A 25,705-nucleotide genomic window follows, 5' to 3' on the forward strand; every position below is an offset into this window, starting at 1 on the left:
TCTCAATTTGAAAGGTATAGTCACAGACAGAGAGAGGGAGAGACAGAGAGAAAGGTCCTCCATCCATGGTTCACTCCCCAGATGGCCACAATGGCTGGAAATGAGCCGAGCCAATCCAAAGCCAGGAGCCAGGAGCTTCCTCCAGGTCTCCCACATGGGTGCAGGGGCTCAAGGACTTGGGCCATCTTCTACTGATTTCTCAGGCCAGAGCAGAGAGCTGGAAGAGGAGCAGCTGGGACACAAACCAGCACTCATATGGGATGCCAGCGCTGCAGATGGAAGTTTAGCTCACTATGCCACAGTACCAGCTCTAAAAAAGAACAATCTTTTCAATACATGGTGTTGGGAAAACTGGATTATGCAACACGTAAACGGTTGAATTTGACCCTTACCTTTCACCATATGCAAAAAATAGCTCAAAATGGATCAAAGGTCAAAACATAAGGCCTAAAACTGTAAATAACACAGAAGAAAACAAAACTTCATGACATTGAATTTGGCAGTAATTTCTTAAATATGACCCATCAAAGCACAGATAGCAGAAGTAAAAGTAGATACATTGGACTAAACCAGAATTCAAAACTTTTGTACACCAAAGGACACAACAACAGAATGAAAAGCAATCTAAAGAATAGGAGAGAGAGATTTATAAATCATATTTGTGATAAGAGGTTAGTATCCAGAAGATACAAAGAACTCTTAAAACTCAATGAAAACAACAAAATAACCTGATCTAAAAGTAGGGAAAGGACCTGAATAGACATTTCTCCAAAGAACATACACAAATGGCCAATAGCACATGTAAATGTGGTCAGCAACACTAATCATTAGGGGAATGCAAATCAAAACCACAGTGTTTTATCACCTCACATCTGTTATGATGGATACTAAAATAAATAAATAAAAATTAAAAAGTAGAAAAAATTTTTAAAAAGTTGTTGAGAATATAGAGAAATTGGAAACTTTGTGCGCAGTTAATCAGATTGCAAAATGAGGCAGACACTGTGAAAAGCAGAATGGCAGTTCCTCAAAAAGTATAAATAGAATTTCCATATGATCTAGCGATTTTTCTGAGTGTCTGTCCAAAAGAGCTGAATGCAGGTTCTCCAAGAGATATTTGTACATTCACGTTCCTAGTGGTGGTATTCACAGTAACCAAAAGGTAGAAGCAATCTAAGTGTTCCTCAACAGGAATAGATAACCAAAAAGTGGTGTAACATGCCATGGAATATTATTCAGTCTTAAACAAGAAGGAAATTCTGACACTTGCTACAGCATTGACAAACCTTGACGGTACTATGTTATGCAAAGTGATCTAGTCACAGAAAAATAAGTACTGTATGATCTCACTTTTATGTGAGCTATCTAGAGCACTCAAACTCATAAAAACAGAAAGTGGGATGGTAGCCACCAGGGGCTGGGCGGAGGAAGAAATTAAGCTGTTTAGTGGGTACAAGTTTCAGTTTTGCAAGATGAAAAGGTTGTGGATTGGTTACACAACAGTGAATATGCTTAATACTGAACTTTATACTTCTAGATGGTTACAGTGGTAAATTTTAATGTGCATTTTGCTACAATCAAACAATAAAGCTGAAACTGGTAGAAAACCAGCAGTCACTCATATTAGCCAGGAAAAGGGGACATTTGGTATTTTGTAAGGTACACAACCACTGGGTTTTTGGTTCTGTTTTTATTTTTTTGGTCCTAGTTTAGACAAGATTTGACCTATTCTTGTTTTGTCTCACTTAATCATTATCTCAGAGAGGCCTTGTTTGATGTTGATGTTTTTGTCCAAAGGAGAATTACATGCCTTCCCTGCGAACCCCCGGCCAGCTTTGAGCAACACTGAGGCCTGGTGGCCAATGTCCATGCAGTTCCAGTGTCACTTTGTTCTTTCTCAGACTTTTCCTGAGTTATCAGTTGGAATTTCACTAGATGTTATGTAAAACAGTACAGTTAGTGTAAAATAAAAAAATTATTTCCATGAAAACCAAGTTGAATTCTCTGGAAAGAATTAAAGTGAAATGCTAAAAGCAGTTTTAAAGATGGCTATTGATTTAGGGGTGAGTGAAATGCAGGTGAAATAAGTAAGTTATTCAGAACATTTTTACTGGAAGGAGTCTGCATACAGATTGCTTTGTAAGTGTCTTGTCTCCTGGTACTTGCTCCAACTTAAAGAAACCCACATTGTAAATGCTCTGTCATGAGTGTGGTTTAAAGAACTCATTGCAGGCCGGCGCCGTGGCTCACTAGGCTAATCCTCCGCCTAGCGGCGCCGGCACACCGGGTTCTAGTCCCGGTCGGGGCGCCGGATTCTGTCCCGGTTGCCCCTCTTCCAGGCCAGCCCTCTGCTGTGGCCAGGGAGTGCAGTGGAGGATGGCCCAGGTGCTTGGGCCCTGCACCCCATGGGAGACCAGGAAAAGCACCTGGCTCCTGGCTCCTGCCATCGGATCAGCGCGGTGCGCCGGCCGCAGCGCGCCGACCGCGGCGGCCATTGGAGGGTGAACCAACGGCAAAGGAAGACCTTTCTCTCTGTCTCTCTCTCTCTCTCACTGTCCACTCTGCCTGTCAAAAAAAAAAAAAAAAAAAAAAACTCATTGCAGCCACGCTCAAAAACAAGGCGTTGGCCTGTGTGTGTGTGTGTGTGTTTGTGTGTGTGTGTTTAACATTTACTTATTTATTTGAAAGTCAAAGTTACAGAGAGAGAGGGAGAGACAGAAAGAGACTGAGAGATTTTCCATCCACTGTTTTACTCCCCAGATGACCACAACATCCAGGGCTGAGCCAGGCCAAAGCCAGGAGCCAAGACCTTCTTCCAGGCCTTCCGCGTGGTAGAAGGGCACAAGCATTTGGGCCATCTTCCATTGTTTTTGCCAGGCCATTAGCAAGGAGCTGGATGGGAAGTGGAGCAGCCGGGACTTGAGGCACCCAAATGGGATGCAGGCATTGCAGGCAGCACTTCTACCTGCCACAACACCAGCCCTGGGCCTTGGCCTTCTAAGAGAATGATCTACACAACAATCCTATACAAGAAGTGCTTTTTTCTTTTTCATGATTGATTGATTCGAAAGTAAGAATCACAAGAGAGGGAGAGATCTTCTGTTGGTTTACTTCCCAAATGCTTGTGATAGCCAGGTCTGAGCCAGGCCAAAGCCAGGAGTCAGGAACTCCATCTGGGTCTCCCACATGGGTGGCAGGGGCCATCATCTGCTGCCTTACCAAGAGCACAAGCAGGAAGCCGGATCCAAAGCAGAGCAGCTGATACGCTAGCCAGTGCTCTGACACAGGATGCAGTTGTCACCAGCAGTGGCTTAACTTGCTGCACTACAACGCCAACACGTATGACTGAGTATGTGAAAATTTAATATACAAAGTGTACATATATAATTGGAAGGAAATGAAACAAATCAGTAGTAGCCACATGCTAAGATTTCAGAGGTTTTAAAAAATGTATTCTCTGTGCCTCTCTATGCCTTCCAGATGTTCTGAGTATGTATGATTTTTTAAAAATCAGGGGATATGCTATATTTTGAGAAAGAGTCCCAACCAAGGCCAGCAATTTGAGAAACACCCTTGTGTTCCTATCAGTCTGGCTCCCTGCTCAGTGTATTTGATTCAGTGTCTGAAGCTTTGTGTGAAAGAGCCCTCTGTGTTCCCAGTGTTCTTCCAAGTTCCAAAGAAGAAAAGCAGAGGCACACGCATGATTTATTTAGCCTGGGCTCCTTCGGATTTAATTGACAGGGCTGTGCGTCCAGCTCCCAAGGCCTGGCCTAGATACCATCTGTGCATTAAGCTTTTGCTGACTGCCCCTACCCTCACCTCCTCCTCTGTGCTCCTGGTGTGGACTCTATTTTAGTGCTTACCACTCCTGGTGAAAACAAGAAAGAGAAGTGTGTATCTTTCTCCTCCCGTAGACACCGTGTTGCATGTCCCTGGGAAGGAAGAAGGGAATGGCCTGCCCTCTTATTCCTAGCACCCAGTAGAGACCTTTGCTCCTCCGTAATTGAGTGTCTTGAGCACTGTTGCAATAGCACTCCCTCACGGTACAGCTTTCCTGAAGGGGTGTGTAAGGTATTTGTCTTACGATATTCAAGTTGATAATAAAATGCCAGAACTCTCAGTGGCTCTTTGAAGAACATCAGTGACAGGAAAGCAGCCTGTCAATAGGAAATCTGGGATATTTTTTCTGATGAATCTGGACTGTTCACAGGAGAGCCTGTGTGATGGGCATACACTGATGTAGCTATTTTGAAAAGGCAAATGAGCAATAGATACTAAATATAGAATGCATTATCATCCTTGCACTTCAGGGAGTTTAGTAGAGTAGGCAAACATGTGGTCACGATTCTCACTGTTAATAGTATGTTTCTCAATAGGAGACTATCGTACTATGCAGCCATTAAGAATGTTGTGGACTGAGTGGTGGGTGTTGTGACACAGCCAGTCAACCCACCACTTGGGACACCCACATCCTATATCAGAGTGCCTGGGATCAAGTGCTGCCTCCACTTTTCAATCCAGCTTTCTTCTTTTAAGATTTATTTATTTATTTAAAAGGTAGAGTTAGAGAGAGAGAGAGTGCTTCTATCTGCTGGTTTGCACTCCAAATGGCCACAGCAGCCAGAGCTGGGCCTATCCAAAGCCAGGAGCCAGGAACTTCTTACGGGTTTCCCCTGTGGGTGCAGGGGCCCAATCACTTTGGCCTTCCTCTGCTGCTTTCCCAGGCACATTAGTAGGGAGCTGGATGGGAAGTGGAGCAGCTGGGACTTGAACCAGCACCCATATGGAATGCTGGAGCTGCAGATGGTGCCTGCCCTTCCAGCTTCCTTTCAATGTGCCTGGGAGGCTGCAGATGATGGCACAAGTACTTGGGTTCCTGCTACCCACTTGGGAGACCTAGATGGAGTTCCTTGCTCCTAGCTTCTGCTTGGCTCAGCCATGGATGTTACAGCCATCTGCAGAGTGAACCGATGAATGAAGCTGTCTCTTCCTCTCCCTGTCTCTCTGCCTTTCAAATAAATAAAACTTTATTAAAAAAAGAAAGAATGAGGTCAATCTATTTGTGTTAATGATGGTGATGGCTTTTTTGATTAAATATATGTTCTACACGATGCATTTGACATTTTACTTACTAATTCTTATCACAACTATGGCAGGTTACTGGTAACCACCTACATTTTGCAAATGAGGAAACTGAGACACAGGGGTTAAATAGCTTGCACAAGGCCACTCAGCCAGTAAAGTACAGACCTGAGACTCAAGTCCAGGTGACCTGGGAATTAGAACAGGCTGACTTTTAACTTCTAAAATGCATAGCCTCATTTCTACTGATGAAGAAAGAAGTCCAAGATGCCTATTAAATGAAAAAGCAATTCAAACTCGAAAATGTGAGATGCTGTTATTTGTGTTTTACATTTTTTTAACATGTGTAGTATATGCTTTGGCACTCATTTTTGTTTGTTTGTTTTAAGATTTATTTATTTATTTGAAAGGCAGAGTTACAGAGAGGCAGAGAGAGAGAGAGTCTTCTGTCCGCTGGTTTACTCCCTAGATGGCCGCAATGGCTGGAGCTATGCTGATCTGAAGTCAGAAGCCAGGAGTTTCCCCTGGGTCTCCCATGCTGGTGTAGGGGTCCAGGGAATTGTGCCATTTTCCACTGCTTTCCCAGGCCACAGCAGAGAGCTGGATTGGAAGTGGAGCAGCCGGGACTAGAACTGGCGCCCATATGGGATGCCGGCACTGCAGGCTGCAGCTTTACCTGCTGCCACAGCGCCGGTTCCATGCTTTGCATTTTTAAAGAAGTGACCGCACACACTAGGAAGATGAAAGAGAAGCATGACAGTGGCTTCCTACAAGGAGGGCGCAAATGACCTTCCACTTTTTGCTTTGCATCTTCCCTGTGTCTTTTAATAATAGACATGTAGAGGCATGCATTTACATAGATTTTTCACTCAAATAAATGGAGCTGATAGTTTTAAAAGTTATAGTATTTAACAAAGACTAAGCTGAAGTCTTGAGTAACAAATGCTTGCTCTACCCCTAGTAAAACACCTCCGACTGTCAGCTCTCTCTCAGCCCAAGGGAGCAAACAGCTCACTTCAAAATTGACTCCCTTGGGGGCCGGCACTGTGGCTTGGCAGGTGAGGCCGTCACTTGCAGTGCTGGAATCCCATGTGGGCACTGGTTTGAGTGCCGGCTGCTTCACTTCCGATCCAGCTCTCTGCTATGGTCTGGGAAAGGAGTAGAAGGTGATCCAAGTCCTTGGGCCCCTGCACCCATGTGGGAGACATGGAAGAAGCTCCAGGTTCCTGGCTTCAGATCAGCCCAGCTTTCTATTGTGGCCATTTGGGGAGTGAACCAATGAATGGGAAGATTTCTCTCTCTCTTTCTCTCTCTGTAACTCTGCTTTTCAAATATAACTAGGTAAATCTTAAAAAAAAAAAAAAAAAAAAAAAAAAAAGGACTTCCTCAGGGCTTTGGTGCTGATTTGACCCCACTTTGAATACCTAAGATTTTGGTTAACTTAGCCCCTCAAGTTTTAAAGGCCTCCCTTTTCTGTGGTTTTCTAGAGGATTAGAGACTGTGCAGTAGGATAAAGTGAATAATGCTGGACATGATAAAAGCTGTGAATATTGGCATTGTGATTACATAGCCAAAAACAGTTCTACAGTTAAGCAATAAATGTGACTTTTTTAGTTACCTGGAACTGGAAAAAATTAAATATTCTGAGTTCTATCACTGTGATTTGGTAAAAGGACAAAGGCATTTGTTTGAAGAAACATTTTTCTGATTCTAAATGTTAAGATTAAATTTGTTTCATGGACCCTTTTATACAATTTATACTTTCCTTTTATACAATGTATACTTCACAGAAAGGTCTTATTTTTGTCTACCAAACTAAATTACAGCTTCTTTAGAACAAACTCCAGTTTCTATACTATTTTTGTCCCATCTTTGCCTAGAAAACATGCATTTAGTATTAAGGCTGAAATGATAAATTAAACCACAATTGCAACACAGCCACATTTTGTGGATTATGTTACTGCTACTTTTGAAAAACTTGATCTTAATTTAGGAATTGATGCTACATTTATCCTACTCAGCAGAGAATCTTCTCTGATAGCCTTCCAAAAAAAATCGTAATTTATTTCTTTGTGTGTAGTTTCTGCTGAGTTTTGTCATCTTTTAGCTCATGTTTGTTAGCTGAGTACATAAAGAATTGGAAATTTTTCTGAACTCTTGTTTTATGAAAGTTAAATCTTTTAAAATATGGCTGATAGATTTTAATTGCATTTTCCTTTCTCAGGTCAAGTTATCAAGGCATGGGACATTGGGGTGGCCACCATGAAGAAAGGAGAGATCTGCCACTTGCTGTGCAAGCCAGAATATGCATATGGCTCTGCTGGCAGTCTCCCCAAAATTCCCTCCAATGCAACGCTCTTTTTTGAGGCAAGTATGTGTGTGAGGTTGCCTTGTCAGCATCTGCTGTGCTATAGGGCTCTCTTTGTAGCAACAGGCAGTGGAACAAGGAGTGAAGTTTGGAGAGGAGAATCAAATCCAACTTATTTATTTTGGAGCCCAGCTTCTTGAATTGTTTCCCACAAACTGAAGGGGTGTGTGCCAGTGCTTTCTTAGAAACGTATCTCTGGCACAGAAAGGTCATATCCAAATAAACAAAAGACATTTGACTTAGAAATAAAGGCTGTGGTTAGTGGTGTGAGTACAGCATGCTCAAAGGTGACCTGAAGATAGGGTGGAAATGCTGGAGACAAGTGTGGAAATATGCCTATCCTGAGTTGGTAGGTATTTTCATGCTATCAAGGTTTATAAATGTCACAGATCTTACCCCTTCAATAGAAGCAGTAGGTGGAGTTTTTATTCATCTTGTGTTGAATTGCACATATTTAGCAAAACCTAATTTAAAAAGCTACCCTAACTAGATAAAATACACCTTCAATCAGTTGTCAGCCAGACACATGGGATTTGTTGCTCAATTTTACTAAGGCAACTTCATAAATTGGGTGGGAAAGTGGTGGCCTCAAAGTCAAACAAAATAGTTCTGCGCCAGTCCTTGTAGTTCTGGCCTTTTGCCCACAAGGCAGTGTTCCTAGTATTTCCTGTCTGTCTCTGCACTGCAGCCTCTCAGGAGTAGTGCTAAACATTATCATTACATGAAGTTCCATCTACGCATTTGTAAAAAGAGCAGTGTCCTTTTCCTCCTACTTTTCCAATAACTCTAAGATGCAGGGATAAGTACATTTTTGTAAAAGCAGAGTTTTATTTTGTAAAGCAAAAGACTAAATGGACTTCGTTTGGTCTTTGCTCAACCAGATCCCTTTTTTTTTTCCTTTCTAGATTGAGCTCCTTGATTTCAAAGGAGAGGATTTATTTGAAGATGCAGGTATCATTCGCAGAATCAAACGAAAGGGAGAGGGATATTCAAACCCAAACGAAGGAGCAACAGTGGAAAGTAAGTATTGCTGTGAGAGAACTAAACCTTAAAAGTTAGGTTCCATATACATGGATGAAGCAGAACTTTTTTTAAAATTCAACATTCTGAAATAAACATATTGAATAGGGCTAGCATGGTGGCATAGCAGGTAAAGCTGCCACTTACAATACTGGCGTCTCATATGGGTGCTGGTTCCTGCCCTTGCTGCTCCACTTCTGATCCAGCTCCCTGCTAATGGCCTGGACCAAGTGCTTAAGCCCCTGCCACCCAAATAGGAGACCTAGATGAAACTCCTGCTTTGGCCTGGCCCAGCCCCAGCCATTGCATCCATTTGGGGAGTGAGCCAGAGAATGGAAGATATCTCTCTCTCTCTCTCTCCCTGCCCCTGTCTCTCTGTAACTCTGACTTTCAAATAAATAAATAAATCTAAAAAAAAAAAAAAAAAAGATGACAGCATCTACTATTATTTAAAAAATCCCATCCATTGAAGAATTTTTAATCTATGGACTATTTGATGTGTCAAAAAGTTTATTAATTGCTTCACATATTTATTTCATGAAGTAACCTTATGAGATAAGATGTATTATCCCTGGGTGAGAATAGTGAGTTCAGAGAGGTTACATATGTCGTCCAAGATTATAAAGTTACTAGACAGAGCAGTACATTGTAATCCTCTCAAGACCCTCAAACATTTTACTAGCTGTCATCAAGATAAAAAATAGTTCTCAGCAAGTCAAATTTGGATACTAGTGGACATTTCACTGGGTCCAGGTCCTTCGTTGTGGATTACTAGCAACCTAAAGCTATTCCATTTCTTCATTTGCTAAGCAGGAATAAGGACTTCTGAGGACTAGGGTAGCTGATTATTCTTCCTTCCACGTGTGTGTACAACTGTGCATATCTCTTGTCACTTTATATTGTAATCAGCATTTGCCCATCATCCTTAGCATACAGTGAGTGCTTGAGGACCAGAATATTTCTTCTACTTTTTGTTTTCAGCATCATTTACAATGCCTGACACTATAGTTAGTGTTCAGTAAGAGCTTTGTGGGTGGATGTCTGCTTGAAAGGTAACATTACTGGTCTGAAGTAGTTGAAAAGGAAGTTGTGAGAAAACATGGAGGGAAAAATCAAATTACTAAACAGGAATGGGGACATGAACCCATCTTTCATTTCTGCAAGTCTAACAAATTCATTCAAATTTAGTGTTTTTTTTTAAAATTGAAAGCATTTACAAGTATTACTACCATATTATTTCAGTAGAAGTGTTTAGATCATTGTCACTTATACTAAGTTTTAGAATAGGTAGAAAAGAGTTCATATGTATCCTGTGAGAGAAACAGCCCCAGACGGAGTCAGGAGATGGAGTTCCAAGTGTAGCTCCAGCTTCACTGTTCCTAACTAGGCCTCCCCTCTGACCGTTAGCTTCCTTCCTAATGTAGCATGACTGGACATGTGGATTTCTAAGGTTCTACTAGCCCTAAAAATCCATGACAGAATTCTAAATATTTACGAAAGTCGGGAATAATAGAAAGTTATCTTTACTGTGTTAATAAACACTTACAAAGCTTGTCCATAATATATAGTTTAAATTTTTATTATGAAAATTTCCAAACATACTCATATATACAAAATGGATTTTTTTTCTTCCTATGATATAGGAGCTCCCCAGATTCAGTATTTTTAAAGCCTCTTGGGGGCTGAGCCACTTTTTTTTTCTTAATTTTTATTTTATTTATGTTAAAGGCAGAGCTAGAGAGAGAGGTATCTTCCATCTGCTGGTTCACTGCTCAAATGGCTATAATGGCCAGAGCTGGGCTGATCTGAAGTCAGGAGCTTCTTCCAGTTTCCCACATGGGTGCAGGGGCCCAAGCACTGGGCCATCTTCAGCTGCTTCCTCAGGTGCATTAGCAGGGAACTGGATTGGAAGTGGAGCAGCTGGGACTCAAACAGGCACTCTTGGGATGCTGACGCCACAGGCAGTGGCATTACCCACCAGACATAGCACCAGCCCCAACAGGTATTTTTGAACTAGAAGCTTTTGACAATGAAATTAAAAGGAAAAACTTCCCCAATTATGGACAATGCCACAAAACTATTACTGAGGAGATGACTTTGGAGCAAGTCAAATTACATAAAATCTTGTTTATAGTAATATTTTTAATGGGAGTCAATTTTAATCCTTTGTTTTGAAGTAATTTTGGATTTACAGAAAAGCTGTAAAACTAATATAGAAAATTCCATTTTGTGCTTGACAGCTTTCCCTAATGTTAAGATCTTACCTAACCACAGTATACATAACCACAATCCAGAAATTAACATTGATACAATGTAAAAGGAATTTTAAAAAGTTCACAAAACATGGAATTAAAATATAAGCTTATTTTGCCACAAAAAATTTAAATCCATATTTTCCATGAACATTTTGATGCCTCATTAACTGTTCTGCAGATATCGTTTGAATTTCACTCTCCTTTTCTGGTCCAGAGTCAAATTCAGGCCCCAGCACTGTATTTAGTTGTCATGTCTTCTCCTTCAGCCCATGATAGATCTTCATTCAGCCTTTGCTTATCGTGACTCTGACACTTTTGAAGACAACCGTAGAATATTCTTCAGTTTGAGTTTGATGTTTTCAAGGATTAGATTGGGGAACATGCCATGTAACTGATGTCAGGCCTTTCTCAGTTCATCATTATCAGGAGGTGCGTGATGTCTCATTACTGGTGCTATTACAGGCCACTCCATGAAGGTGGATTCTGCCCTGTTTCTCTTCTGTTTTCCTCTATCATTACTAAATACCTCATGAGAGGGAAATAGGAGGAGACTCTGTAAATGTCTTGTTTCAGGTCATGTATTTGCATACTCATGTTAGCATCCATTAATGATTTTTATATGCTACGGTTGTTACTTTGTTATTTGACTAAAGGTGATTTTTGTGTTTCCATTATTCCTTCTATATATATTAGTTGGAATTATTCTGTAATGAAGGACTTCTCTTTCTCTCTTTTTTAAAATGTGTGATTCATTTATTTGAAAGGCAGAGTGATAGAGAGAAAGGGAGATACAGACAAAGAGAGGGATCTTCCATCTGCTGATTCACTCCCCAAATGGCACAACAGCCAGAGCCGGGCCGGGCCAAAGCCAGGAGCCAGGAACCCTATCAGGGTCTCCCTCATGGGTGACAGGGGCCCAAGTTTTTAAGCCATCTCCTGCTGCCTTTCCCAAAGCATTAGCAGAGAGCTTGATTGGAAGCAGAGCTGCCAGGCTCAAACCAACACACTGATACGGGATGCCAGCAAACAGGCTTAACCTGCTGTGCCACAACGCCGTGTCCCCCTACCTTGTATATTTATTTAGTTGTTTATTTGTATCTGTGTTGACCAATGGATACTTATTTTATTCCATAAGTTATTACTCCTTACTATTCTGGTTTATTTTGTGGCTTCAGTTGTCAAGTTGACCATTGCAAACTCCTTCAAGTTGGCTGTATACCACCATCCTAGTTTTGTTTGTTTATTTGTTTGCACTTCCTTACTTGCTAGCACCACAAAATGCTCTGGATTCACCTTAATTAAAATTTGCTTCTCCCAGGCCTGGAATCAACCAGTTCTCCAAGGAACCCTGATTCTTTTTATTGGCTGTTTGTATTTGGAAATTAGTATCTAGGTGCTAGGTGTGCCCTGCCCGACACTGCTTCTAGAATCTGTTTCCCACAGAGCTAGGAAATACATGTGCCTCAGCACACAAGCACACACATATCTGTCAGTCTGCGTCTGAAAGCCAGGAGACCATCTGACTGCCGCTTTCAGCCCGACAGGCTTCTTCCTCCTTAGCTCACTGACAGCTTCTTCCAGGAGTGAGACACCTTGCTCTCATCATCTGCCATACACCTACCTATTTACACAGTCCTAGTAGATCCGTAAAGTAGTTTCAGAATTGCTAACCTGTACCGCTGTAGAAAATAAATACCCTAACTAGGAACTGTTTGTATATCATTTCTTTTGTTAGCCTTATAGCATACAGTTCAAGACTATGTTTCCAAGTTGCTACTTCCCCTCTCCCTTCAGCGTGGCTACATTTCGTTTGCAGTACATTTTATTTGTTCCTAGGTGTTCCAGTGTGGGTTCTCCTCACACTCAAGCTGATTTTGATTGTTTGTGTTTTGGGCTTGTGACATAGTACAGTTCTAACCTGTACAAAAGGCATGCACTTGGAAATGTTATTCCCCCTTCATCCCTACTAACCTGTTCACATTATTTGAATGCTGTTCCCCCTACCCCTGTAGGTAACAATCTCACTAATTCCTAGTTTTTCTTCCTGTCTTTCTTTTTCAGAAATGAGTAGATACATGATTGGTTTTTTTCTTATAATCCCTGTTTTTTTCCATAAAGGATAGCATAATGTGGATGAAACTTTTAAAATATATTTAAATAATCCTTTATGTAACTTTATATTTTCCTGTTTCCAAATATATTAAGAAGGGGTAATAAGTATTCTTCTGTCTCTCATCTTGTTAGAATGTACTTTCCCAGGAAATTGTAGAGTAAATGTTTTACTTTTTCTCCCAGAAGCCTTTTTGGTTTTCTGGAACAAATCAATTTTATAGAAATTTAGTGTAGTGAATTTTTATTTACCAAGGTTGAGGTGTCCTGCCTTCCCTCTTAAACAGGTTAGCTACTGTGTGGGGGAGAGGGAAGGAGGTAGCCTTAAAAGTGGTTCCTGTTCAAAGCCAAGATCACCTAGTTCCTCCTGAAGCCTTCGTAGTTAGGTTTGCCCTTCTCTTTGTAGCATCATCCATACTCTTAGAGTCAAAACCAGGTGTACAACTGGAACCAGGGCTGGCTCTAGAATGAAAGCACAAAGACAGGGCCCATCCCTGACAGTGTCACCACAGACACGACAGTTTAATGAGCTTGTCATTCCTGTGTGAGGGTGGCCATGGAGCAGTGTGGGGAGGGGACGTGGGCTTTGGAAGTGATGAGCTTTGGAGTTTTCAATCCTAGAATTACTACCTGATATTTCTGTGAATTTAGACAATTTATTTAACTACCTTCACATCCAGTTTTCTCATCTATGAAATGAGAATAATAATCTTTTACTCCCACAGGTTGTCATAACAGTTTTGAAGAAAAATGCCTAGCACGTGGCAAACATTTAATTTCTTTTTTCCTAAACCTAATGTCATGTTTCTTTTCTTTCTTTTTTTTTTTTTTTTTTTTTTTTTTTTTGCTTCCTTTAAATGGACTTGAGGAAAGAAATCCCTAACACCTCTCCTATCTCCTGTGTCTAACCCATCAGTAAGTCCTTGAGGCTGTAACAGGGTTGACCCAGAGCTCGTGGTTAATGCGTCTCTAATTTTGCTCTTCAAACTACTTTTGTGTCTACTTAAGGGACTGAACCAAGGCTTTTACTTAATTGTGATCCTGGGCTTCCTTTTCTATGTGGAAGAAAGAACTTACATTTGTTTGACAGAATTTGTTCTTTCTCTAAAAAAAAATTTTTTTTACTGTGTATCAGTATCCTACTGCTAACAAATCAGTCCTCACACTCTGTCCCTTGTGCTTTTTCTCCTGTCAGGTAAGATGACCGTTTTGTGATTTTTATTCAGCATTGTTATTTTCCATTTAAAGTAATGAAAAAGTCACAGTGTTCCAAGGTACTCTGACTGACATGGCTATGATGACTGATACTTTAGTCATCACACTTTACTTTAATTGCCAGTAATGGCCGCACCAGTACTTATAAGCTTTACTTTCTTAGAAAATCCAGTCTGATTGACATAATCCTCTAAATAGCTACCCGTTCTCTTCCCTCAGCTCTCAGCCTCTCACGTCTGCTGATCTATCAACCTCGGTTGGAACAGGCTCTCACCTCTTGCCCCAATGCTTCTACCCACATTTAAATTCAGAGAATGCGGGCAGTCGGCATTATTTATTTATTATAAGGCAGAGAAACAGAAAGAGAGGGAGAGAGAGAGATCTTCCATCTATTATTCACTCTTCAAATGCCTACAACAGCCAGTGCTGGGCCAGGCTGAAGCCAGGATCCAGATCTCCATTCAGGATTCCAATGTGGGTGTCAGGAACCCAAATACTTGAGCCATCATCTGCTACCTCGCAGGCATATGAGCAGGAAGCTAGATCAGAAGCAGAGGTAAGACTTGATCTCAGGCAGTCTGGTGTAGGATGCAGATGTTCCAAGCAGCAGCCTAACCTGCTGCACCACAACACCTGCCCCCCATGCAATATTTTTTAATGTGAAGATTTCAGCAGAGTGATCTGCAGATTCGTTTTTGGAGTGCCTTCTTTCCCACTCACCTCCTAACCCATTAAAATTATAAGTGAGGGGACAGGGGCCGGTGCCATGGCTCGTTTGGTTAATCCTCCACCTGCGGCGCAGGCATCCCATATGGGTACCGGGTTCTAGTCCTGGTTGCTCCTCTTCCACTCCAGCTCTCCTCTGTGGCCCGGGAGGGCAGTGGAGGATGGCCCAAGTGCTTGGGCCCCTGCACCCGCATGGGAGACCAGGAGGAAGCACCTGGCTCCTGGTTTTGGATCGGCACAGCGCCGGCCATAGCAGCCATTTGGGGAGTGAACCAATGGGAGGAAGACTTTTCTCTCTGTCTCTCTCTCACTGTCTATAACTCTACCTGTCAAATAAAAAAAAAAAAGTGAGGGGACAAAGACTTTCAAAAAAAGAGGGGAAAAATCAATAATAGATGCTAGGAAATGGGAGAATATAAAAAGTGAGTCATAAATTATGAAAAACTTCTGGGCTCTGTAAAATAGTTTAAATTGGGCTGATGGAAACAAACTTCAGCAAACCCAACCCAAAACAGGTGTATAGCAGACCTCTGCCGAGGCACACACTGTTCTCAACAAATTCAAGCAGAACGCCAAGCTCCCAATCATCTGATATGCAAGGAGCCAAGGCAGGCTATGGGGTAATCATCAGGACTGCAATAAAACAGTACAGAAGAACTGGGCCAGTGACCCTCCACTACAGCAGTGCTCAGCCTTGGCCAAGTTTAGAATTGTCTGGGGAGTTTTTAAAAATCCCGATGCTGGAATGGGCATTTGGCACAGAGATTAAGACACGGCTTGGAACTCCTACATCTCACCAGGTTCAAGTCCTGGTGCCTGCACTTCTAACCCAGCTTCCTGCTAATGCAGTAGATGGTAGCTCAAGTACTTGGGTCCCTAAGACCTGCACGGGGGACCCCGATGGAGCTCTGGACTCCTACTTAGTCTTGGCCCAGCTGCAGCCCTTAATGGGCATTTGGGGAGTGAACCAGTAGTTGAAAGATCGTTCTCTGTCTCTGTGCCATTCAAATAAAAATGAAATTAAAACTTAAAAAAATTTTAAATCCTTTCGCCCAGGCCTCAGACCAGTTGTATAAGAATCTAAAATCTCAAAGGATGGAATTCCAGGCACAAGTACTGTTTTAAAACTACTCGGTGATTCTGGTTTGCAGTCAAGGCCTGAAACTACTCTAGGGTCCATCTGGATGTGAGTTTCGCCCCCAAGCCAAAGCCATTCAGACCAGGTTTTCAAATAAAATAGGGATCTGCCTAGAAGACTTCAAGCGTTAGGACTTGGAGTGCGGAAGGATAATATAAAGTTTCTTTGAACGTTTAAAACAGATCTGGGGAGAAGGGGTGACAAGTGAGTAATGCTGAAGTGCTTTACTCCTGAAGTAAAACTGCTCCACACATCAGCAGTGGGGAAGGGTGTCCCCAGCCTTGCTCAGTAAATATTTATGGGATATTCTCATGGATCCCCACAGGAAGCCCACCCTTTTGGGATAAAGCCCACCATGAAAACACATTCTACTGCTTAGAGAAAATGTACCAGGTAACCACAGTCACTTGGTCACCCAGAATTCTTCCAGACAACAAAGACTCATAAGCAAATATCATGAGAAAGAAGCAGTAAGGTGGACTAACAAATAATAGAAGACAATGTTAACAAGACTGACTACTGTCTTTAGAGATAGTTAACCATGTATTAAACCCCTAAGGCAGAAAACCAAATTCTCTTGAAAAAGGAAAGGGAGGATGAGAAAGTGTCTGGAAATCAATAATGTTTATCCAAATTAAAACCCAGAGGAAGGGCCAGTGCTGTGATGCAGTGGGTTAAGCCATGACCTGCAGCACCAGCGTTCTGTATGCCGCTTGAGTCTCGGCTGCTCCACTTCCCATCCAACTCCCTGCTAATGCACCTGGGAAAGCAGTGGAGGACAGCCCAAGTCCTTGGGCCCCAGAAACCACATGGGAGATCTGAAAGAAGTTCCTGGCTCCTGGTTTTGACCTGCCCCCCTCCACAACTAGTCATTGCGAACATTTGGGGTGTGGACCAGTAGATAGAAGATTCTGTCTCTCCTTTCTCTCTGTCACTCTGTCTTTTAAATAAATAACTCAGAGGAAGGGCTGAAGAGCAAAATGGGAAGTTCCCGAAGTCTGAATTGCTGATCTGAAGTATGGTCAAGGATATCTTCAAACACAAAGGGAAAAGGGAAAGACAGATGCAAGGTTAAAGATAAATTCAAAGACATGCTGATAAATCCCAGAGAGACAATGCATGTCTAACCAAACGTGTAAAAGAAAATTTCCTAGAGAATATAGAAGAGTTTTAAAATTGAATGGGCCAAATGATAATGGCAAACAAGAATAATGAGTGATTTTTCACCTCAAAACATCCTAGTGAAATTTGAGCCCACAGCTTTAGAAGAAAACTGTAAACTCTTCCAGGGGGAAACAAGTTATGTCAGAGGAATAAAAATCTCACTCATGAGGTAGATATCAAGGCTGTTTAGGTGTTTGACCTAGTGGTTAACAATGCTGTGTCCCCGTATCTGAGTACCTGGGGTCGATTCTTGGCTCTGGCTTCTGACTGCAGCTTCCGGCTGATGCGAACCCTGGGAGATAGCAGTGAGGGCTCAAGTAGTTAGATTCCTGCCACCCACATGGGCCACACGGACTGAGTTCCTGGCTCCTGGCGTTGGTCTTCAGCCATTGTGAGCATCAGGGGAGTGAACCAGCAGATGGGAGTTCTCTATCTCTCTGCATCTCAAATAAATGAGTTAATTAATTTATAAAGGATGAGCTTATAAAAGAAGTAAATACCAAAGATAGCACATAAAGCATTGTCTATAGCTATGAGTTTTTGGAACCTAGAATCCTGTACTCAGCCAAATTACATAAATATAAGAACAAAATTAACTCTTTGGAATATGCAGACTATTTCTGTTTCTCTTTTTGAAAAAATATTGTAGGATATACAAAAAAATAAGAAATAAAGTCTGGGGCCAGGGCTGTGGCATAGCTGGTAAAGCCACCATCTGCATGCTGGCATCCTATTTGGGTGCCAGTTTGAGTCCCGGCTGCTCCACTTCCGATCCAGCTCTCTGCTATGGCCTTGTAAAGCTGTAGAGGATGGCCCAAGTCCTTGGGCCCTTGCACCCACATGGGAGACCTGGAGGGAGCTCCTGTCTCCTGGCTTTGGATTGGCCCAGCTCTGACCATTGCGGCCAACTGGGGAGTGAACCATTGGATGGAAGACCTCTCTTCTCTGCCTCTCCTTCTCTCTGTGTGTAACTCTGATTTTCAAATAAATAAATAATTCTTAAATAGAAAAAGAATAGTGATGAGCAAAAAATAATTTCTCTATTGGATGCATTTACCAGAGAGGCCCTGAAATGGTAGAGCTGTAATGTTAGAGGTGATATTAATAATTTCGCATTCTAGACCTAGGTTTCTGGGTCATTGTATCAATGGATAGGGATAGGAAATGGAAAGGGGAGGCATAATTGGATGAATTTATTTTCTTTTTCCAGGATAATTGCTGCAGATTAATGCTTAATGTTGATAAAACAACAACAACAACCAATAAGAACAATAAGAACCTGCATATACCTTTAAATGATTCATTAAACGTTTAATGGAATGTTTTGTTAAGAATAACCTGTAGGAGGCTGGTATTGTTAAGAATAACCTGTAGGGGGCTGGTGTTGTGGCATAGCAGGTTAAGCAGCCAACTGCATTCCATAACCGCTGCTCCACTTCAGATCCAGCTCCCTGCTGGATCTGGGAAAAGCCACAGAAGGTGACCCAACTGCTTAGGCCCCTGACACCCATGTGGGAGACTCAGTGAAGCTCCTGGCTCCTGGCTTTGTCCTGGCCCAGCCCTGACTGCTAACAGTCTTCAGGAAGTGAACCAGCCAGTGGAAGATTTTTCTCTCTCCTCTCCCCTCTCTGTAACTCTTTCAAAAAATAAATAAATAAAATCTTTTGGCCCACGTGCTTGGGCCCCTTCATCAACATAGGGAGGCCCAGAAGAGGCTTCTGGTTCCTTGTTTCAGATTGGCCCAGCTCTGGCCGTTGCAGTCATCTGGGGAGTGAACCGGCAGATGGAGGACCTTTCTCTCTATCTCTCCCTCTCTGTCTGTAACTCTACCTCTCAAATAAATAAATAAAATCTTAAAGAAATAAAATCTTTTAAAAAATAAATAGCGTATAGATAGGGACAAGTGTTTGGCCTGGTGGTTAAGACCCCAGCTGAGATGCCTGTGTCCCATATGAGAATGCCTGGGTTGGATTTGATTTCCAGCTTGTTGCTAAAGCAGAGCCTGGAGGCAGCAGTGGTGGCCCAAGTAGTTGGGTTCCTGGAGCAGACGTTGCGGCACAGAGGGTTAAGCTGCCAATTGGGACACTTGCATTCCATGTCAGAGTGCCAGTGTGAGTCCTGGCTACTCTGCTTCTGATCCAGCTTCCTGCTAATGCACCTGGGAAGACAGTAAATGATGGCCCAAGTTCTTGAGCCTCTGCCACCCATGTGGGAGTCTGGAAGGGAGTTCTGAGCTCCTGGCTCCAGCCTGGCTCAGCCCCAGCTTTTGCAGGCATTTAAAGAGTGAACCAGCAGATGAAAGATCTCTCTTTATCACTCTGTCTTTCAAATATGTAAATCTTTAAAAAAAAATAAAATAAAATAAATAGTTGGGTTCCTGTCACCAGTCGGGGAGACCTGGATTGAGTTCCTGGCTTCTGGTGAGGGCCTTAGCTCAGCCTCTGCTGTTGGGGGCATTTGAGAACTCTGTCTGTCTACATGTCTGTGTGTGTGTCTCTCCCTTTCTGCCTCTCAAAAATGATTGAAAAAAAAAAAAAAAACAGATGTCTGGCATAGCAGTTGGGACCCTGCTTGAGATGCCGCCTGCCCATGTCTCATGTCAGTGTGCCTGCGTTCAAATCTCAGCTCCACTTTCGACTCTGGCTTTCTGCGAATGTGCACCTTGGGAGGCAATGGTGATGGCTCACATGGTTGGGTCCCAGCCCCCCAGGGAGACCGTGATTGACTCCTGGGTTGAGCCTGGCCCCGCCCTGAATGTTGCAGTATTTTGGGGAGTGAACCAATAGAAGGCAGATCTCTCTGTGTCTCTCTTTCTCTCTGACTTTCAAATAATTAATTAAATTTAAAGACCAGCATGTAAAACTTGCAAATCACTCAGTATGGAGTTGAGAATAAGAAGAACAAAGAAAGCTTCATCAATCCAGCAAAAATAATAAAAACAAAAATAAAACACTGTATAAGAAACCTAATACAAAGATAAAACCACTCAAGTCAGTAATTGCAAAAATTATGCATGAGATAAAGTCTCTTATTAAAGACAAAAGGTTTCATAAAGTGAAATTATCACAACAGAAAAATATAGCTATATTTTCTTTATAAATGAAACACTAAAAACAAAACAATACTAAAAATTGAAAATAGAGTAAAGATTCTATGTATGTCCATGTTGAGATCTGACAGAACTGTGAGGGTTTTGTTTGTTTTTCACACAAGGAAGTCCAGGAAGAGAAAGCAAATTCCTGAAACCCTTTTATTATATGTTTTCACAAAATAGTGTATTATGATAGTTGGTCTAAAATAGATGATGTTTATTCTCTCAAATATTTTGAATTTATTTAGATCCTTTCTTTCAGAAGTCTCCACATGGAGTAAAATCATAGTAGAAAACAGTTGGGTGTTTTAAATGTTTTATTTATTTTCATTTTATTTGACAAAGACAGACAGAGATCTTCCATCCGCTGGTTCACTTCCTGAATGCCCATAACAGGGCTAAGCCACGCTGAAGTCAGGAGCTCAGAACTTAATCCAGGTCTCCCACATGGGTGGCAAAGACACAACCATTTGAGCCATCACCTGCTGCCTCCCATGGTGCACATTTAACAGGAAACTGGAGCAGAAGTGAAGGAACTGGGACTCGAACCAACCACTCTGATAAGAAATGCAGGCATCTTTACTTCTGCACTAAATGCCTGCCCCAGTTTTTATTTTTTATTAAAAAAAAAAAAAAACAATGGATCATTTATTTTAGAATAGTATTTTTTAAAAAAGCTCCATATCAGTAAAAATGTGAATAACCTCCTGGAATTTACCAAAATAAGAGTGGTGACTCATGGATTGAAGAAGAAAAATTCCTATAAATTAGTGGCAATTACCACCCTTCATGCCCTGTTTTCAGATTAGTCATTAAGTAAATATTTGCTTTCTGGCCTGAACTGTGTGTGGATCACTATGAGGTACAAAAGAAGTATAAGACATTGCCTTTCCTCCTAGGAATTTTGTTCCTACATCGACAGAACTCTGTGTGGAACCATTAAATGTTTTCTTAGAGTTCTAAAACATTTCCATCTTGTGAACACACCACAAATTCAGCAACATGATCGTAGCTAACATTCATTGAGCTCATCTCTGAACATTTCACACCATGTTCTCACACAGCAGGCACCCCCAGATATGAGTGAGTGAGTGTCAGGTGCTGATCTAAAAGCTTTAATTCAGCTGCTCATCCATCCCTCTTCTGTGCATGAAGAACCTGAACTCCAGACCGTCACTGAGCTTAGCCGAAGCCACGATTGTTGAGTGGCAAAATGAGACTAGAATCCAGGTCTAGCTCAAGTGCTATATGGTATAAAAGGAAGAGTGATATGGTTTGTGTTGGTAGAGAAGGTATTGCTGGGTGTATGCTTCCTGTTTAGACTAAGAAATCCGAGTCATTTACATAAATGTCATTCTGCTGCAAGAGCCAGCTTCCACCCCTGCCCTCAGTCAGCATCTGCCTCTCAGTCCCCAGAGAGCTCGGCAGTGGCACTTGTTCATCTCCAGTGGCACAGACCAGTACAGAGACAGTTGGGGGAAGTTTGACCACCATGCCTGATAGAACCATATTTTCATGGTCAGTGATTAATATGCCCCTTGCTTTTAGAAATCCACCTCTGCCGGCCTTTTCCTGAGGTTATCAGGACCCCATTCGCTCTTAGATACCCTGTTCTATTGAGCAAGAGCCACAGGCAGACAGAAAGCTCAATTGGCATGAATCAGGCAGCAGAGAAAATCCTTGCCCAGTGAGAGTAACCTGTCACAACCTGGCTTTCTCGGGCCAAATGCCAGTCTTGTCTAGTAGTGATGCAGTTACAACATCCCCATTCAGATCCCCATGACCCAGTAATTGTTTTGGGAATGAGTGCAAAGCTATCAGACACCAACTACTATAATTAGAAAAGGGAAAAACAGACACTTACCAGAGCTAACGTCTTTAGGCTGGAGCGTTTACAGCACTTTTTTTTTTTAAGTTATGGAGCCTCTTTCTCAGTTTTGCTTCCTGAAATACAAACTGTACAGTTTTTGGGTTCTTGCATTCCAGTTTTTGTTACTGCTGTGTGCTCTCTTTCCTTTTTCTCCCCCCCTATTTTAATCGGAGTACAAATTGCTGTCAGCACATCGAGTTCATGTGCCAGCCACATTCAGAACAGGGTGTTCTGTGCTCTTCAAAACAAAATTGCTCCAGGGCAGTAAGAGAACAATAAGTCAGAGCTCCAGTTTAAATGATGTTTTGCATCGGACCAGGCTCACTTGATGTGGTTACACTCGGATTGCGCAGCTAAGCTTGGGTAATTTGGTTTGGTTTGACTTTGTGGGGTTTGGTGGACCTCCCCCCTTTAAGATACATAGACTTCAAGTCAAGAGAAGATGTCTCTTTTTAACTTGTTTATTTCTTTCTCTACCAAGAAAGCCCTAAGTAGAAGCATCCTGTATGTCCTTTTATTCTCTCTGGCACGTCATAGATCATTTGCTTCCCGTAAATCATGCTGGTTGGGATTAGCAGCCGACCGTCTGAGCCCGAGAGGCTGAGGTCCCAAGTGAGTCATGACGGTTATTATTAAATATTTATTAAGTTAGTATTTGCACTAAAAAAAAAAAAAAACCAAGGTCAAAAGCAACCACAGGTCTTCCACAGCCAGAGCTACTAAAGTTCTCTTTGGTAGCAATTGTTAAAATTGATATTAAAAAAAAAAAAAAAGAGGCTGGCGCCGCGGCTCAATAGGCTAATCCTCCACCTAGCGGCGCCGGCACACCAGGTTCTAGGCCTGGTCGGGGCACCGGATTCTTTCCCGGTTGCCGGTTGCCCCTCTTCCAGGCCAGCTCTCTGCTGTGGTAGTGGAGGATGGCCCAAGTGCTTGGGCCCTGCACCCCAGGGGAGACCAGGAGAAGCACCTGGCTCCTGCCTTCGGATCAGCGCGGTGCACCGGCCGCAGCACGCCAGCCGTGGCGGCCATTGGAGGGTGAACCAACGGCAAAAGGAAGAACTTTCTCTCTGTCTCTCTCTCTCACTATCCACTCTGCCTGTCAAAAAAAAAAAAAAAAAAAAAAGAAGAAGAAGAAGAAGAAGAAAAGAGTAACTGGCTGTATAGGAGCTAGGCACCAAGAACCAGGCCCCTGCTATGGCAGTCAGCAGTCTTTCTGTGGTTCCAAGTGGTGTGTGAGTTCTTGTCAGCAGTCTTGCAGAACTTGTCTCACCAGTGTTCCAACTTTAGAAACCAGTTAACTCAGCAAGTGATAGCATTTACTACTTGTGGATGTAAAGAGCTATGGCCTGTATATAGCCTGAGGCTGTGATACCTCCTCTTGCTCTAACGTTCCAGATATGGTCAGTATTACAAGGTTGTGGCTTTATATATACTTGCCAACTACAGTGTGTGTGTGTGTGTGTGTGTGTGCGCGCGCACGCATACACACACATGCACCTGTCACTATAAAGATTTTATGATACTGTCGGTAGTGCTTATTCAGGTTCAATCTTGAAGGGTTAGATTTACTGGAAAAAAGGATTAATCCGTATATAAAGTAGTAAGTATAAGAGCTATTGCAAATCTTTCTTTATTACTAGATAGCCACAAAAATTGATTATTTTTTTAAAGATTTTATTTATTTGAGAGGCAGAGTTACAGATAGAGAGAAGGAGAGACAGAAAGGTCCTACATCTGCTGGTTCACTCCCCAGATAGTTGCAGTGGCTGGAGCTGGGCCAGTCTGAAGGCAGGAGCCAGGAGTTTCTTCTGGGTCTCCCACATGGGTGCAGGGATTCAAGCACTTGGGCCATCTTCCACTGCTTTCCCAGGCCATTAGCAGAGAGCTGGATCCAAAGTGCAGCAGCCAGAACTCAAACCCGCGCCCAAACGGGATGCTGGCGATGTAGGCCGAGGCTTAGCCTACTACACCCTAGCGCCAGTCCCAAACATTGATGCCGTCGCTAATTATCTAAGAGAAACTAACTGCAATGGACGTGTTCCTTTCTTAATTATGCCTTCATCACACTTTGTCTGGCTTACTGACTTCGTTGCTTCCCAACATGTTTATCTGTAGCCATCTTTTTCTCTCTCACTCTCCTAGTAGTGAGTTATCATGTCTAAAAAGACATTCTGAAATTATTTGTATAATTTCAAGTACATACAAGCTGAAAACCAACTGAGGAAACTGACACACAGGCAGGAATCCTTTGCAGAGTCTGGATTTCCTGTTTTGGAAACACATTCAAACTTGTTCAACCAAAAGACACAACAATTGTACTGATAATTTCCTCCCCACTAAACGTACTCTCCTTTAGGGAGGAAGATGATACTTCCAACAATAAACCTCCAACAAAAAGATCTGTTGACTAGGTTGTGAGCTACTAAGGATAATGAATCTCAATACTTGAGACAATCCACAACTTGTGGGCTGAAACTCACTTTGCTCAGCAAATCGTTTTCATGAAAAGTGGCACCCATTGGTCCTTTTTTTTTTTTTTTAAGATTTATTTTATTTGAAAGGGTTACAGAGAGGTAGAGACAAAGAGAAAGAGGTCTTCCATCTGCAGGTTCACTCCCCAAATGGCTGCAACGCCGGAGCTGGGCTGGGCCAAAGCCAGGAGCTTCTTCTAGGTCTCTCACGTGGGTGCAGGGCCCCAAGGACTTTCCCAGGCCCATCAGCAGGGAACTGGTTCGGAAGTGGAGCAGCTGCTGCAGGCCGGGCTTTAAACCACTATGCCACAGCACCCCACCCCCATTAGTCTTAATTAAGCTTCTTGGGCAGATTTTAAAATATTTAGAAACACATATTTCTTGTCGCTCCCCGTCTTCGTGGAGGAACGACACAGGACCCTGCGCTGTTCTTTGGTCTGCTCGGCCCTCCCCGGGTTTGCTGCTGGTTCTTCCCGGGTTGGCTACCGACCCTTCCACCTCCGTGGAAGGGCGGTTCCCCCTGCCACTTTCCCCACTTCCGCGGGGGAGCGGCACACCGCCGGCCAGCTCTCTCTCGGGGGCTGCTCAGATGTTCCTCCAGGTGTTCCTGGTGCATGTTGTCTCTCTCCTCCTTTATAGTCCTCTTCCACCAATCCCAACTCTGCTACCCACACGCCGAGTACGCTGCTCTCCTCCAATCAGGAGCAGGTCCTGCTGTTTATTGGTTGAACTGGAGGCAGCTGTGTAGAAGCTGTTTCCTCCTCTCCCAGCGCCATATTGTGGGAGAGCAGATGCATAGAATAAGTCTTAATTCCAGTAACTTAGTCTAATCCGAGTTGCTCCCCACAATTTCTAAGGGAACTCTCCACTTTTTTTGAAACATCATATTTTACTCTACTAAAAATATCTCCAAACCTACACTTCCTACAGAACCTCTCTAGTATGCATGTATTTGAAAATAATAAAATTGAATTTGTTTTAAAAATATTTTCTACGAGTGGGCATTTAGCCAAAGTGGTTAAGACACCCACGTCCCGTATTGGAGTACCTGGATTCAATTCTGGATCTGCTTCTCAACTCCAGCTTCCTGCTGGTGCAGACCCTGAGAGGCAGTGGTGATGACTCAAGTAGTTGGGTTCCCGCCACTCATGTGGGAAATCTGGATTGAGTTCCCAGCTCCTGGCTGCTCTGCCCCA

At 42.6% G+C, this 25,705-nt stretch overlaps 1 protein-coding gene and 1 long non-coding RNA gene across 5 annotated transcripts in view; both read left to right on the plus strand.

Moving 5' to 3' along the window:
* The window catches only part of FKBP5 (FKBP prolyl isomerase 5), a 133,487-nt gene that overhangs the window by 78,209 nt on the left and 29,573 nt on the right, over window positions 1-25,705 (plus strand). For all 4 annotated transcript variants that reach the window (XR_011388695.1, XM_008262824.4, XM_002714639.5 and 1 more), the window contains 2 exons: window positions 7,307-7,449; window positions 8,356-8,470. Coding sequence is in view for 3 of the 4 variants with exons in the window: in XM_008262824.4 (XP_008261046.1) it covers window positions 7,307-7,449; window positions 8,356-8,470 (258 nt within the window). In the remaining variant the exon portion in view is untranslated. The remainder of the gene's footprint in view (window positions 1-7,306; window positions 7,450-8,355; window positions 8,471-25,705) is intronic.
* Window positions 165-5,872, plus strand: LOC138849671 (uncharacterized). The gene is made up of 2 exons (XR_011388696.1): window positions 165-2,232; window positions 2,604-5,872. It is a non-coding gene; the product is annotated as an uncharacterized lncRNA (long non-coding RNA).

The sequence above is a fragment of the Oryctolagus cuniculus genome, chromosome 5 (assembly GCF_964237555.1).
Source record: "Oryctolagus cuniculus chromosome 5, mOryCun1.1, whole genome shotgun sequence".
In the NCBI taxonomy this organism is placed as follows: Eukaryota; Metazoa; Chordata; class Mammalia; order Lagomorpha; family Leporidae; genus Oryctolagus; species Oryctolagus cuniculus.